Below are 14,044 nucleotides of genomic sequence, written 5' to 3'. Positions count from 1 at the left end.
TTCCTGTGGAGGCTGTTGCATGATTATTGCATGTAAACCCCTGCATATTGAGCACTGTGCATTTTGATCTAGCTTAGATACTGTCTGCGCTCGCTTGCTGAAGCAATGAAAAGAAAAAGTGACTCCCAATTATTGACTTAATTAAAATACAGTATTACAGTATACTTTATGTGCTTGAGAATGACCATTTCTGATCTAGTAAACTTGTGATTTAGTAGACCACATTTCCCAGTCCCTTGGAGTTTACTATAAAGGGATTCTGCTGTATAGTACTGATAAAACAAGCTGTGACCTCCGCTGTCCCTGACTTGGTGTGAAGCAGTAAATTTGGGCACATGCGGAAAGTGGAGCGATTGGGTGCTGCCTTAAGCGCCAATGCAAAATATCGGTAATCGGGCGCTGGAGCGGAAATTTGGACGCCGAGTGAATGGGGCACCGCGGGCGCCCAAATGCCAATATTTTGAGGTGCCTATGACAGCGCACGAGAATTTGCTTTTTTTTTTGCCTGTTTTCGGGTAGCTAGTGTGCGGGGGAGGGTTTAGGCAACCCCCGTCAAACCCCTAGTCAAGCCACTCCCCTAATCACGCCCCCGCCACGCCCCGTCAAACCCCTACCATTGACGATTTCACATGAAAAATATGTTGAGTTATAATTCAAATCACGCAGGTCCTTTCTATCCTGGTTCATTTTCCTTCATATTAACATTGGAAAATAAGAAATAAATCAATTTAAAGGATGGGCATAAAGTTTAGAGTCAAACACATTTTTCAGACGATAAAATACATATACTGTATTTACATAGAACTATACCTGAGTCCTGAAAGAGGGACAAATGAGGTAGAAAGAGGGACAGTTGGGAGCTATGGGTTTAGAGTTTAGACATTAGGCAGGTAGTGTGTGTGGGGGGCGGGTGGGGTTAAGGGGTAGGCGTTATGTAGCTAGTTTGTGCAGGGGGGTTGCAGGGTAGGCGTTAGGAAGCTAGTTTGTGCAGTGGAGGGGTTTAAGGGTCAGGCGTTGGGGGGTTTCTGTGAGTGAGTAAGGGTTAGGTTTAGCCATAGTAAAAGATCAGTATTTAATGCCGGTATGGATGTATGAGACTTGGTGACCCCTATTGAGCTCGGGCCCCTGAATAATTACCAAGTTACATACCTCCCAACTTTTTGAGATGAGAAAGAGGGACATTTAAGCCACACCCTGATCACGCCCCTGCCAAATCCCTAGTCACGCACACCATAAAGATTTCATAAGAAAAATATGTTGTTTTATAATTAAAACCACACTGGTCCTTTCTATCCTGGTTCATTTTCCTTCATAGTAACATTTTAAAATTAGTAATATATCAATTTAAAGGATGGGAGTAAAGTTTAGAGTCAATCAAACACATATTTTAGTAGATAAATATATTTACACAGAAAGAGGGACAAAGTCCTGAAAGAGGGACAGAGGGACATGGCTCCCAAAGAGGGACTGTGTCCCTCTGAAAGAGGTTACCCCAATGAAAGTGATGCCTCTGCTCAGAAGGAGTAGATGATAATGAATTTGATGGGCCAAAAATAAAATAATAATAATAATAAAGCCTATGGACCTACATAGAACGGATTATTGTATATTTTTTTTTCTTAGTTCAGAAGAAGGCAGACAGTAGGTCCCTGCTTCAAGCACTGCTCCGTGCAGAGAGGCCTCCCGCCACAGGGGTCGCTGTTTATGTACAGCTCGCAGTGTTATCACTGTGGCTAGCTGAGCTCCGCTAGAGGAGCTCCTCTCCTCTTGTCTCCTCTTCCTTCGCTCAGTAACCTGCCGGCGGCCATTTTGCCGTATGCCATATGCCATGCATTTCTATGAGGCCGGCTTCACAATGATGGCGGCTGTTCTGGAGGACAGATATGGGGCGCTGGGAGGGCAGACGTAGGAAAGCGTCGGTGTCGTAGCTGCTGGCTGAGGTGACCCTCGGGTGTCCGGGGGAAAGATGGGTGCTCATCTGGCTCGAAGATACACGGGTCAACCAGAACCGGACCCCGAGACTCTGCCAGCTAATCCTTCGGGGGAACACGTCCAGGAGAGGGGTATGCTGCTCTGCCGCCTGGGGGTGTAGGAGGTGTTGCTTAGGGGGTAGCAGAAGGGGTGGTGTGGGGACTACAGGTTCCTAGGCATGATGTAGTAGGACTGCTGGTCCTGGCAAGGGCTGTCTGGGGACTTTTGGTCTTAGTGAGAGGTTTGGTGGGAGTACAAGTCTGTTGTGATGTCAGGAGTTTACTGGCCGTAGCAAGTGGCGTCGCGGGGGCCGCAAGTCCTGGCGACTGGCGTCGCGGGGGGCCGCAAGTCCTGGAGTCGCGGGGGCCGCAAGTCCTGGCGTCGCGGGGGCCGCAAGTCCTGGCGTCCGGGGGCCGCAAGTCCTGGCGTCGCGGGGGCCGCAAGTCCTGGTGACTGGAGTCGCAGGGGCCACGAGTCCTGGCGTAGCGGGGGCCGCGAGTCCTGGCGTAGCGGGGGCCGCAAGTCCTGGCGTCGCGGGGGCCGCAAGTCCTAGCGTCGCGGGGGCCGCAAGTCCTGGCGTCGCGGGGGCCGCAAGTCCTGGCGTCGCGGGGGCCGCAAGTCCTGGCGCCGCGGGGGCCGCAAGTCCTGGCGCCGCGGGGGCCGCATGTTCTGGCGACTGGTGTCACGGGGGGCCCGCAAGTTCTGGCGACTGGTGTCACGGGGGCCGCAAGTCCTGGCGATTGGTGTCGTGGGGGGCGGGGGGGCGAGGCAAGTCCTGGCGACTGGTGTCGCGTGGGGGGGGCGGCAAGTCCTGGCGACTGGTGTCGCGTGGGGGGGCGGCAAGTCCTGGCGACTGGTGTCGCGTGGGGGGGCGGCAAGTCCTGGCGACTGGTGTCGCGTGGGGGGGCGGCAAGTCCTGGCGACTGGTGTCTCGTGGGGGGGCGGCAAGTCCTGGCGACTGGTGTCTCGTGGGGGGGGCGGCAAGTCCTGGCGACTGGTGTCGCGGGGGCGGCAAGTCCTGGCGTCGCGGGGGGCGGCAAGTCCTGGCGTCGCGGGGGGCGGCAAGTCCTGGCGTCGCGGGGGGCGGCAAGTCCTGGTGTCGCAGTGGCACCAAGTCCTGGCGACTAGTGTCGCGGGGGCGGCAAGTCCTGGTGTCGCGGGGGGTGGCAAGTCCTGGTGTCGCAAGTCCTGGCGACTAGTGTCACGGGGGCCGAAAGTCCTGGTGTCGCGGGGGCCGCAAGTCCTGGTGTCGCGGGGGCCGCAAGTCCTGGTGTCGCGGGGGCCGCAAGTCCTGGTGTCGCGGGGCCGCAAGTCCTGGTGTCGCGGGGCCGCAAGTCCTGGTGTCGCGGGGGGCCGCAAGTCCTGGTGTCGCGGGGGCTGCAAGTCCTGGCGACTGGTGTCGCGTGGGGGGCTGCAAGTCCTGGCGACTGGTGTCGCGTGGGGGGGGCGCAAGTCCTGGCTACTGGTGTCGCGTGGGGGGGGCGCAAGTCCTGGCGACTGGTGTCGCGTGGGGGGGGCCGCGAGTCAGGGCGACTGGTGTCGCGTGGGGGGCGCAAGTCCTGGCGACTGGTGACGCGTGGGGGGCCGGCAAGTCCTGGCGACTGGTGTCGTGTGGGGGGGGCCGCAAGTCCTGGCGACTGGTGTCGCATGGGGGGGGCGCAAGTCCTGGCGACTGGTGTCTCATGGGGGGGGCCGCAAGTCCTGGCGACTGGTGTCGCGTGGGGGGGGCCGCAAGTCCTGGCGACTGGTGTCGCGTGGGGGGGCCGGCAAGTCCTGGCGACTGGTGTCGCGTGGGGGCGGCAAGTCCTGGCAACTGGTGTCGCGTGGGGGGGGGGGGGGGGGGGGGCAGCAAGTCCTGGCGATTGGTGTCGCGGGGGCCGGCAAGTCCTGGCGACTGGTGTCACGGGGGCCGGCAAGTCCTGGCGACTGGTGTCGCGGGGGCCGGCAAGTCCTGGCGTCGCGGGGGCCGGTGTGGTGAAATTTTTTGCAACTTTATCAGATTTTGCAACCGGTTGCATTTATTTATAGGTATAGCTATCAGAAAGTGCAACCTAACCATTGACTTTAACCTATCTGTATCAGAAAATGCAACCCAACCAAACCCTATTCTCACACAGAACCCTCCCCTCTTGCTCAACTAATAACCCCCCTCCCCCCCCCCCGGAGGGAACAATCCCCTCTCTTGCTCAACTAATAACACCCCCCCCCAGGGGACAATCCCCCCCTCTTGCTCAACTAATAACCCCCCCTGGAGGGAACAATCCCCCCTCTTGCTCAACTAATAACCCCCCCTGGAGGGAACAATAACCCCCGCCCCAGGGAACAATCCCCCCCTCTTGCTCAACTAATAACCCCCCCTGGAGGGAACAATCCCCCCTCTTGCTCAACTAATAACCCCCCCGGAGGGAACAATCCCCCTTCTAGCTCAATGGGATCTGTGGTTGCAAAAAATTACAGGCGTGTTAACAGAGAGGAGCCACGCCTACACAGTCCTACACTGTCCTCTATGGCAAGTTGCAAAATATGATGGGTAGCAAAATTTTTCACTACACCGGCAAGTCCTGGCAACTGGCGTCGCGGGGGCGGCAAGTCCTGGCGACTGGCATGGATGCTTGGAAGCACTCGTATTTGAAATTATGAGTTGAAGTTGCAGGCCGTGGGAGAGGGGGGGTTAACCAACCCAACTCGCTGCTCGTAGCTGATGTGCGCCACTCGTACTCCATACTTTCTCCTTCAACATAGAGTTCGGGTTGAAGGAGGAAGTATGGAGTGACTGGAACGTGAAGTCGAACACGAATGGAGCCCTCATAAATCATTAGATGTCTTTTTTTTCTAATCACAAGTTGTAATTTGATTTCTCCCCTGTGTCACATGACTGCCAATGGCAGATAAGCTCATTTAAAAAAGCACAGGCTGTTAACAGCAGGGCTGTGGAGTCGGTCCAAAAATCCACCGACTCCGACTCCTCAGTTTAGGATTCCACCGACTCCTCGACTCCGACTCCTCTAATTTGCATCTTACAATTTTGTTGATTAAAAGTATGTAACATGAAATTCGTCTCTTAAAGGGAAGGTTCAGGGAGGGTGGGTAAAAAATCAAAATCAATTTCCACTTACCTGGGGCTTCCTCCAGCCCGTGGCAGGCAGGAGGTGCCCTCGCCGCCGCTCCGCAGGCTCCCGGTGGTCTCCGGTGGCGCGCCCGACCTGGCCAGGCCGGCTGCCAGGTCGGGCTCTTCTGCGCTCCAAGGCCCGGAACTTCTGCGTCGCGCGCTGACGTCATCGGACGTCCTCCGGGCTCTACTGTGCAGGCGCAGTAGTTCTGCGCCTGCGCAGTAGAGCCCGGAGGACGTCCGGAGACCACCGGGAGCCTGCGGAGCGGCGGCGAGGGCACCTCCTGCCTGCCACGGGCTGGAGGAAGCCCCAGGTAAGTGGAAATTGATTTTGATTTTTTTACCCACCCTCCCTGAACCTTCTCTTTAACTGCCAACGCCTAGGAATTTTACAAGACAACTGAAGTGAGAAGGATATGTAGACTACTATATTTATTACCTTAAGGCTTCTTGCACACCAAGACGTTGTGTTAGGTGGCACGTTAAGGTCGCATAACGTGCACCTAACACAACGTATGGTGCTGCAAAAGCCGACGGTAGAGTGAGCCGCGTTAGGCTGCTCGATGCCCATAATATCTCCCAGAGTGGCGCTGATTGGCCAGCGGGACCACGTGATGCGGAGCGAGACACTCCGCATCACGTGGTCCCGCCGGCCAATCAGCGCCCGCCAGTGCAGTGAATATTAAGTAGCCATGTGCGCGGCTACTGTAGCTGGCTCTCCCCGCCTCCTCCGCCCCCCACTGCGCATGTGCAAACAGTCTAACGCGGCTATAGCCGCTCCAACGCCGTAGCATGCTGCACTTTGCACAGGACGTGCAGCGTTACATGTAACGCAACGTGGGCTGTGTGAACAGCCCACTTGTGTTACATTGCTGTGCGTTGGGGGAGCGTTACAGGCGCACTAACGTGCGCCTGTAACGTCTTGGTGTGCAAGCAGCCTTAGACTAAAACTAGTCCTTGGTAAGAGTACTTGTAAAAGGTACAAACCGGAACAAAGAACATCTATCAGGCCCTAGGCAATGTAAGTGTGGGTACATGTAAGAATGATGTGCAGGTACTCTGCAGGGGAATGAGGAGATTGTAAACAGACAACACCTCTGTGTTCAATGTGCACAGCATTCTCAGTGGATTCCCTGCAGCTCTGTGGGGAGTGCATATGTAGAGTATAGTACTACTGTGTAACAAAGTAAACCTGAGACAGATGAAATTAAAGTTTTATACATACCTGGGGCTTCCTCCAGCCGCCTTCAGGATAATCAGTCCCTCGTTGTCCTCCTCCACCACCTGGATCTTCTGCTATGAGTCCAGGTACTTGAGCCAGTCGGGCGTAGTGCGCATGCACACACTCCGCCGCCAGGAGCATACTACACCTGTGCAGCACTATTGCGCAGGTGCAGAATGTTCCTGGCTGTGGGAGCGGCATGCGGCCGGAGAGCGCTGACTGGCTGAATTACCAGGACTCCTAGCAGAAGATCCGGGTGGTGGAGGACAGCAAGGAACTGATTAGCCTGAAGGGGGCCCCAGGTATGTATAAAACTTTACTTTTCATCCGTCTCAGTTACCCTTTAATTTGTAGTCACCAAACCAAATTTTAACAACATATCAAATTATTTGATTTCATCAGCAAAGGGAGTGCATACATTTGCATAAATCAGCATCAATGCAGAATTATTTCCATCTCGTTGACCATCTCTATTAGTGACACAGCTACACATCAGGCTTTATTCTTACAGCATAGATGTTATTTAGTGTATATATAAGAGATTCCTGTGTACACATCATATATTCAGTCACAATCAGATATGTATATCTGACCTTAAAAATACGGGGACTGCTTTATTGAAGCAGCACAAGTAACTAATTTTGATTGATTTATTTCATTTTTGTGGACTAAGCACAGCTATTACTGTATATATACTGTATATATACATTATTTTTAATGACTATTATCTGAGAAATAGAACATTTTATCATATTTTCTATTTTAATTACAGTTACAAATTCATTAGGAGTCGGAGTCGGTGCATTTTTTCCCGACTCCGACTCCAGGCAAGCAAAATTGCCCGACTCCGACTCCACAGCCCTGGTTAACAGTATGTCCGCTCCCAATTTATTTTTGGATTTGTATCAGCTGTAACAAAGAAATGTTTTTTGTTTAAAGGTTATTATCCTGTTGTGTATCTTTTAGAGCAGAGAGGATGTTCTGAGTTCAGGCCCGCTTAAACATCTGTTGTTTTGTGTTGTCCAGTGATGATTGCCACTCAGGAACAGATGAACATGGCACAGATACCGCTAGCACAGAGGGACTACTGCGCTCACCATCTCATCAAATACTTGCAGTGCAAGAGGGACATGTGGCCCAATATCTTCGGCTGTGGCCACGAACGCCACGTGTGGGAGGCCTGCCAGCACGAGGAGTGAGTATGGCTGGGATGGAATGACCCGAGTCTGAGTCTAATCGTGCATTCAGAAGGATTGCCTGGAAGGAGCTTTTCAGCAGAAACAAGCAATGTTTGATATCCATTAAAGCGCCCCCCCCCCCCCCTGTGGGTTACTCAGGAACACACATGCGATGGGTGCGCAGCCTCCTCACATATGATGCGCGATTCACTGCTGAGTGTTGATTTGTTTTTGACCTAAAGCTATGATTACACCACAGGTGTCAAACACAAGGGCTGCGAGCCAAATGCGGCCCTCCTTGCTATTTTATGTGGCCCTTGGTAGCTTCCAATGTCCCATCATTGTAAGGAGCAAAAGAAAGACAGCACACTGCCCTCCTATCCAAAGGAGCACATTGATGACAGTGTATCTGGCTAAGGGCATATTCACAGTGGGGCGTTGCGATTTAATGCAACGTTAAAGTCGCAAAGTGCTTGTGTTAAGAGGTAACGCACTGCAAGCAGTGAGTTACCACAACGCAACATTTTAAATGCGATTTTAACGTCGTACTGTGAAGGATAATCATTGCAGTGCAGCAAGCTGCGTTATAAGACTTTATAACGCAGCTCCGCAAAGTGCTACTGTGAATGCGACCTAAAACATTGTTAGTTTAAGCTGGTGTGCAGTAGTAATCCACGGGTCCCCCAGGAAACTTAGCATAGCCCCCCCCCCCCCCCCTCCCTCATTCACACACACCTACATACTCCCTTTCCCCGACACTATCTGGCACCCTGGAGCAGTCAGGGCTGTGGAGTCGGTACAAAAATCTTCCCAACTCCTCATTTTATGAAACCACCGACTCCAGGTACCCAAAATCAGGCATGGGCTTTCGAGTAGTAAACTACTGGAATTCAAAATTCAAATGAAGTCTAATGACTTTGTGTGTGACCGCGGAGATGGGGGGGGGCTAACTTACCCAGAAGTCTTCGGGACGTCTGCATTCCATTACGCCTCATAGGCGTAATGAAAGTTCCACCACTCACTTCCGTGCTTCCTCCTTCCGGCTTGAAAGAGGAAGCGCAGTAGTGAGTCATGCAACGCTGCTTTCATTACGCCTATGACGCGTAATGGAACGCAGGCGGCCCGAAGACTTCTGGGTAAGTTAACCACCCCATCCTGCGGTCACACGTGAAGTTTTTAGACTTCATTTAAATTTTCAATTGGAGTAGTTTACTACTCGAAGCCCATCCCTGCCCAAAATTACTCCGCGACCCTGATGCCTTAAGCTGGCCACTAATGGTCCAATTTCTAGCGAAAAATCGTTAGAGCGATCAGAAATTCTGATCGGATTGGTTGTAAATAATCTCCATTGGTGGACACAATCGATTATGAACGAGTGAAAAAAATGTCGCCCGAATGAATTTTCGTCGAATGAAAATTTGGATTTTCTTGGTGGTCGTGATAGGAAGCAAAGATTGGTTCGTTGATGGTGTAGTGAACGATTTCTCGTCCGATCAGAATTTCTGATCGCTCGAACGATTTTTCGCTAGAAATTAAACCGTTAGTGGCCACCTTTAGTCTAATTCCTACCAGGGCTGTGGAGTTGGTACAAAAATCATCCAACTCTGACTCCTCAGTCCAGGTACCCAAAATTGCTTCAATTTCTCGACTCCACAGCCCTGAGAGCAGTGTAATGTTTGCCTGCTGCAGCGATACGTTGGCCTCAATTCACTAAGATAATGCTGGAGATAATAAGGCAAGAGAAAACTTACCTCCACACAGTGAGAGAGTTATTTTATCTCTTCATTCCTTAAAGAGAGTCTGAAGCGAGAATAGATCTCGCTTCAGACCTCATAGCTAGCAGGGGCATGTGTGCCCCTGCTAAAACGCCGCTATCCCGCGGCTTAACGGGGGTCCCTGTCCCCCCAAATCCCCTCCGTAATGCGGGGAGCGCTTCCGCATTGGGGCAGGGCTAACCGCCGCAGCCCTGCCCCACGCGCGTCTGTCAGACGCGTATCTCCGCCTCTCCCCCGCCCCTCTCAGTCTTCCTTCACTGAGAGGGGCGGGGGAGAGGCGGCGATGCGCGTCTGATAGACGTGCTGGGAGGCAGGGCTGCAGCCGTTAGCCCTGCCTCCAGGAAGAGGGGAAAAGCGACCAAGTCTGCGACCAAGGTTTGCGGGGGGTGGGTTGGGGGTGAAGGGACCCCCGTTAAGCCGCGGGATAGCTGCGTTTTAGCACGGGCACACGTGCCCCTGCTATATATGAGAGCTGAAGCGAGATTTAGTCTCGCTTCAGTGTCTCTTTAAGTTACCTCCTCTGTAGTTAATTTACCTCCTCTTTAGTTAATTTACCTCCTCTGTAGTTAATTTACCTCCTCTGTAGTTAATTTACCTCCTCTGTAGTTAATTTACCTCCTCTGTAGTTAATTTACCTCCTCTGTAGTTAATTTTCCTCCTCTGTAGTTAATTTACCTCCTCTGTAGTTAATTTACCTCCTCTGTAGTTAATTTACCTCCTCTGTAGTTATTTTCACAAGCAGTTAATTAACAGCCTGTCTTTAACTCTAGAGTTATTTTAAGGATTGGAGAGTTACCTTAAAGAGACTCTGTAACAACAAAAACCTCCCCTGGGGGGTACTCACCTCGGGTGGGGGAAGCCTCCGGATCCTAATGAGGCTTCCCACGCCGTCCTTTGTCCCACGGGGGTCTCGCCGCAGCCCTCCGAACAGCCGGCGACTGTGCCGACTGTCAGTTCAATATTTACCTTTGCTGGCTCCAGCGGGGGCGCTGTGGCGACTTTCGGCACGGAAATAGACGGAAATACCCGATCTCCGTCGGGTCCGCTCTACTGCGCAGGCGCCGGAGACTTGCGCCTGCGCAGTAGAGCAGACCCGACGGCGATCGGGTATTTCCGCCTACTTCGGCGCCGAGAGGCATCAGAGCGCCTGCGCAGGAGCCAGGAAGGTAAATATTGCGTCACCGCTGCACGGAGGGCTACAGCGAGACCCCCAAGGGACGCAGGACGGCGTGGGAAGCCTCATTAGGATCCTGAGGCTTCCCCCACCCGAGGTGAGTACCCCCCAGGGGCCGTTTTGTCGTTACAGTTCCTCTTTAAAGACAGAGGAGTTAACTTTGGGCTTGCCTGAGGTAAAATGTTTCCTGAATACTCCATGCCTTATTACCATGGTAACAACTCTAGAAGAGTTATTAAAGACAGGAGATAAGCTTAGTGAATTGAGGCCGTTGTCTCTTATGTTCTGCCTGGCAGCTGCACGCTCTGTGCTTCTACACCTCCTTCTCCCGATCACATGACATTCTTCAGGAGCCAGAGGTATGCAGCATAGAGTGTGTGGCTCTGAGGAATATGGGAGGAGACCCAAAGCTGTACTGGAGCAGGTAAATATTAAACTGCTCCACCGCACTACTCTGCAGAAGGGAAAGGAGCGGGCCCGCCACGGTCACTATAGTTACGTCCCTTCGTTTGAGACTGTCCAATAAATGTTCTGTGATCTCAGGGTTATTTACAGTTCCTGTTTATAGGCTCTTTCAGGTCACTGATGACGTTTCTTGTCTACTGTTTGTCCCGCCAGTTACGTCCACCGAATGAAGCAGTACGAGCGAGAACGCAGGCTCCTCATCAGGCAAGCACGCAAAGAGCAGAGCGAGGCCGCATAATATCTGCCCTCCAACACCTCCCAAGCCGACAGCTCATTATTAATCCGTCTTGAAATAAATATTTGTGTTATATGGATATTGATCCCTATCACACCACTGGTATGATTTTTGCGTAAACGATCTCATCACTCGTAGATTATGTCTCGGAACATATTTTGGAAGCTTAGTAGCCGAGACACCTGAAAATGACAAACGATGGTTGATGTTTATATAAAGCTTCTCTGAATTGAATCTGAGCAGATGTTGTTTGGTTCCTTCATAGCCCTGGATTTCATTTATCACATTTGTTCTGTCCCTTAAAGGGGAACTGAAGAGAGAGGTATATGGAGGCTGCCATGTTTGTTTCCTTTTAAGCAATACCAGTTGCCTGGCAGCCCTGCTGATCCTCTGCCTCTAATACTATTATCCATAGCCCCTGAACAAGCTTGCAGCAAATCAGGTGTTTCTGACTTTAAAGTCAGATCTGACAAGACTAGCTGCATGATTGTTTCTGGTGTTATTCAGACACTTGCAGAGAAATAGACCAGCAGGGCTGCCAGGCAACTGGTATTGATTAAAAGGAAATAAATATGGCAGCCTCCGTATACCTCTTACTCCAGTTCCCCTTTAAAGGGAACCTTAACTGTAAAAAAAAAAAGTTTTACTTACCTGGGGCATCTACCAGCCCCCTGCAGCCATCCTGTGCCCTCGTAGTCACTCATGGCTCCTCTGGTCTCCCGCTGCCAGCTAGTTTCGTTTTTGCCGACTGGGAGTCGGCAGGCCGGCCGCCATGCGTACATTTTTACGCATCCCTGCTGGTGCAGGAAGCTATTGCAGACATCAACAAGTACATTTTTACGCGTTACAGGTGTAATGCGTAAAATTTTACGCATTACAACCGTAACACGTAAAATGTACTTGTTGATGTCTGCAATAGCTTCCTGCACTAGCAGGAATGCATAAAAACGTATGCATTGTGGCCGGCCGACTCCCGGTCGGCAAAAACGAAACTAGCTGGCAGCGGGAGACCAGAGGAGCCATGAGTGACTACGAGGGCACAGGATGGCTACAGGGGGCTGGTAGATGCCCCAGGTAAGTAAAACTTTTTTTTTTTTTTTTTTTTACAGTTAAGGTTCCCTTTAAAGAGAACCTGAAAATAAAAAATAACCATACACAGGTCATACTTACCTCCTGTGTAGTCTACTCCTCAATCTATTTCTCCTCTCCATTTGTCCACCGTGATCAATGGAATTCTCTGTCCTTCATTTTAAAAATGGCCATTACCCCCTGACAGCTTCCTGGTCAGCACACTGTTAAACTGTCATATCACCCACTTGAGCCATAGGGAAACATGGACATTACCTTGCACATTCAGTTGTAACTGACAGCCACTGATATATAACTGACAGCAACTGGTATATTTCAGTTCTGACAAAGTTATTGTCAGAACTGGAAGGGATCACTGTAAGAAGAAAATGGTGAGCCTCAGAAAGGAACTGACAGTGAGGTTAGTATGTAATATTCATTTTCAGCTACGTCATGTGTTTAGTTTAAATAATTTTACTCGCTTCAGGTCCCCTTTAACTAGTTTTAAAGTCAAAATGAAATGGAGGGAGCCATATTTCTTTTTCCATTTCCTTTTGGACAATACCAGTTCCCTGGCTGTCCTGCTGATCTCTTTGGCTGCAGTAATATTTGAGTCACAACCATGAAACAAGCATGTGGCTAATCCAGCCAGACAACAAGAGGAACGTGGGGGGTTGATATTGTGGTGAAACACCTCCCACAGTGTGATGTCAGAACCTAGGTTTTGACAGTTTCCTGTCTGAGCTTTGTTGAATTGTGGGAAATAATGGCTGTTTCTAACGGCCAAGCAACCAGTATCTCCCTCTGTGCTTATGTATTTAAAAAAAAAATTCAACTTTTTAGCCTATCACATTGTTAGGGGGTGTGGTTATAGATCATTGCAGTTGGCGCTGTCTGTTTTTTTTCATATCTGCCAGTTGTAAAGATGATTACATGCTGCTGATTGGGGATCAAGCAATATGAACAAATTACACTTCTCACTTTGCAATCTATTGATTTATTTTTTCCCCCTTTTGGCTAAAGTTCCTCTTTCAGACAGAGCACCTGATCTGCATGCTTGTTTAGGGCCTGTGGCTAAAAGTACTAGACACAGGATCAGGGGGACTGCCAGACAACTTGCATTCAAGGAAATAAATAAGGTAGCCTCCATATCTCTCTCACCTAGGGTTCCCTTTTAAGTGTAACTACATTTTGCCTAAGAAATAAACCACCCTGACTAAATTATCTTTACACAGACCGCTTCTGGCCTGGGCTAATTGAAATCCACACCGTTTGGGACCTGTTATCCCTGCCAGGACTTATAGGACCATTGTTGCGAAAATCTTAAAATTTAAAACGCATACAAATAAGAAGCATGTTTCCTCCAGAGTAACATGAGCCATAAATTACTTTCCTCCTATGTTGCTGTCTCTTACAGTAGGTAGTATAAATCTGACAGAAGTGACAAGTTTTGGGCTAGTCCCATCTCACTATAGGGGATTCTCAGCATGGCCTTTATTCTTTATAAAGACACTCCTTGAAAAGGATTCAAACAAAGATGATGGCCAGCCTCCCTGCTCACCGTACACTTTTTTTGCAGTTGGACAGAGCAGCTGTCATTCACTAAGGGCTTTTGAAAATAAATAAAACCCTGAGAATCCCCCATGAGGAAATGGGCTAGACAAAAACCTGTCGGTTCTGTCAGATTTCTTACTGTAAGTGACAGCAACATAGGAGAAAAGTAATTTATCGCTCATTTTACTCTGGAAGAAATGTACTTCTTATCTGCATATGTTTACATATATTTTAAGATTTTCGTGACAGTGGTCCTTTAAGGGGCCCAGAGACTGTTGGCAGTGATGTGCTCA

At 50.5% G+C, this 14,044-nt stretch overlaps 1 protein-coding gene across 1 annotated transcript; it reads left to right on the top strand.

Annotated features, from left to right (window-relative positions):
• The first annotated feature begins 1,875 nt into the window (after positions 1-1,875).
• On the top strand, positions 1,876-11,223 carry NDUFB7 (NADH:ubiquinone oxidoreductase subunit B7). Its single transcript, XM_068261785.1, has 3 exons — positions 1,876-2,063; positions 7,329-7,497; positions 11,048-11,223. Exons 1-3 carry the CDS (start codon positions 1,967-1,969, stop codon positions 11,130-11,132), a joined length of 351 nt encoding a protein of 116 aa, XP_068117886.1. The 5' UTR covers positions 1,876-1,966; the 3' UTR covers positions 11,133-11,223.
• Positions 11,224-14,044: the final 2,821 nt, after the last annotated feature.

This window comes from Hyperolius riggenbachi, chromosome 11 (genome assembly GCF_040937935.1).
Source record: "Hyperolius riggenbachi isolate aHypRig1 chromosome 11, aHypRig1.pri, whole genome shotgun sequence".
Taxonomy (NCBI): Eukaryota; Metazoa; Chordata; class Amphibia; order Anura; family Hyperoliidae; genus Hyperolius; species Hyperolius riggenbachi.
Note: the sequence above shows the minus strand (reverse complement) of the source record. Positions and strands in the feature narration are given on the sequence as shown.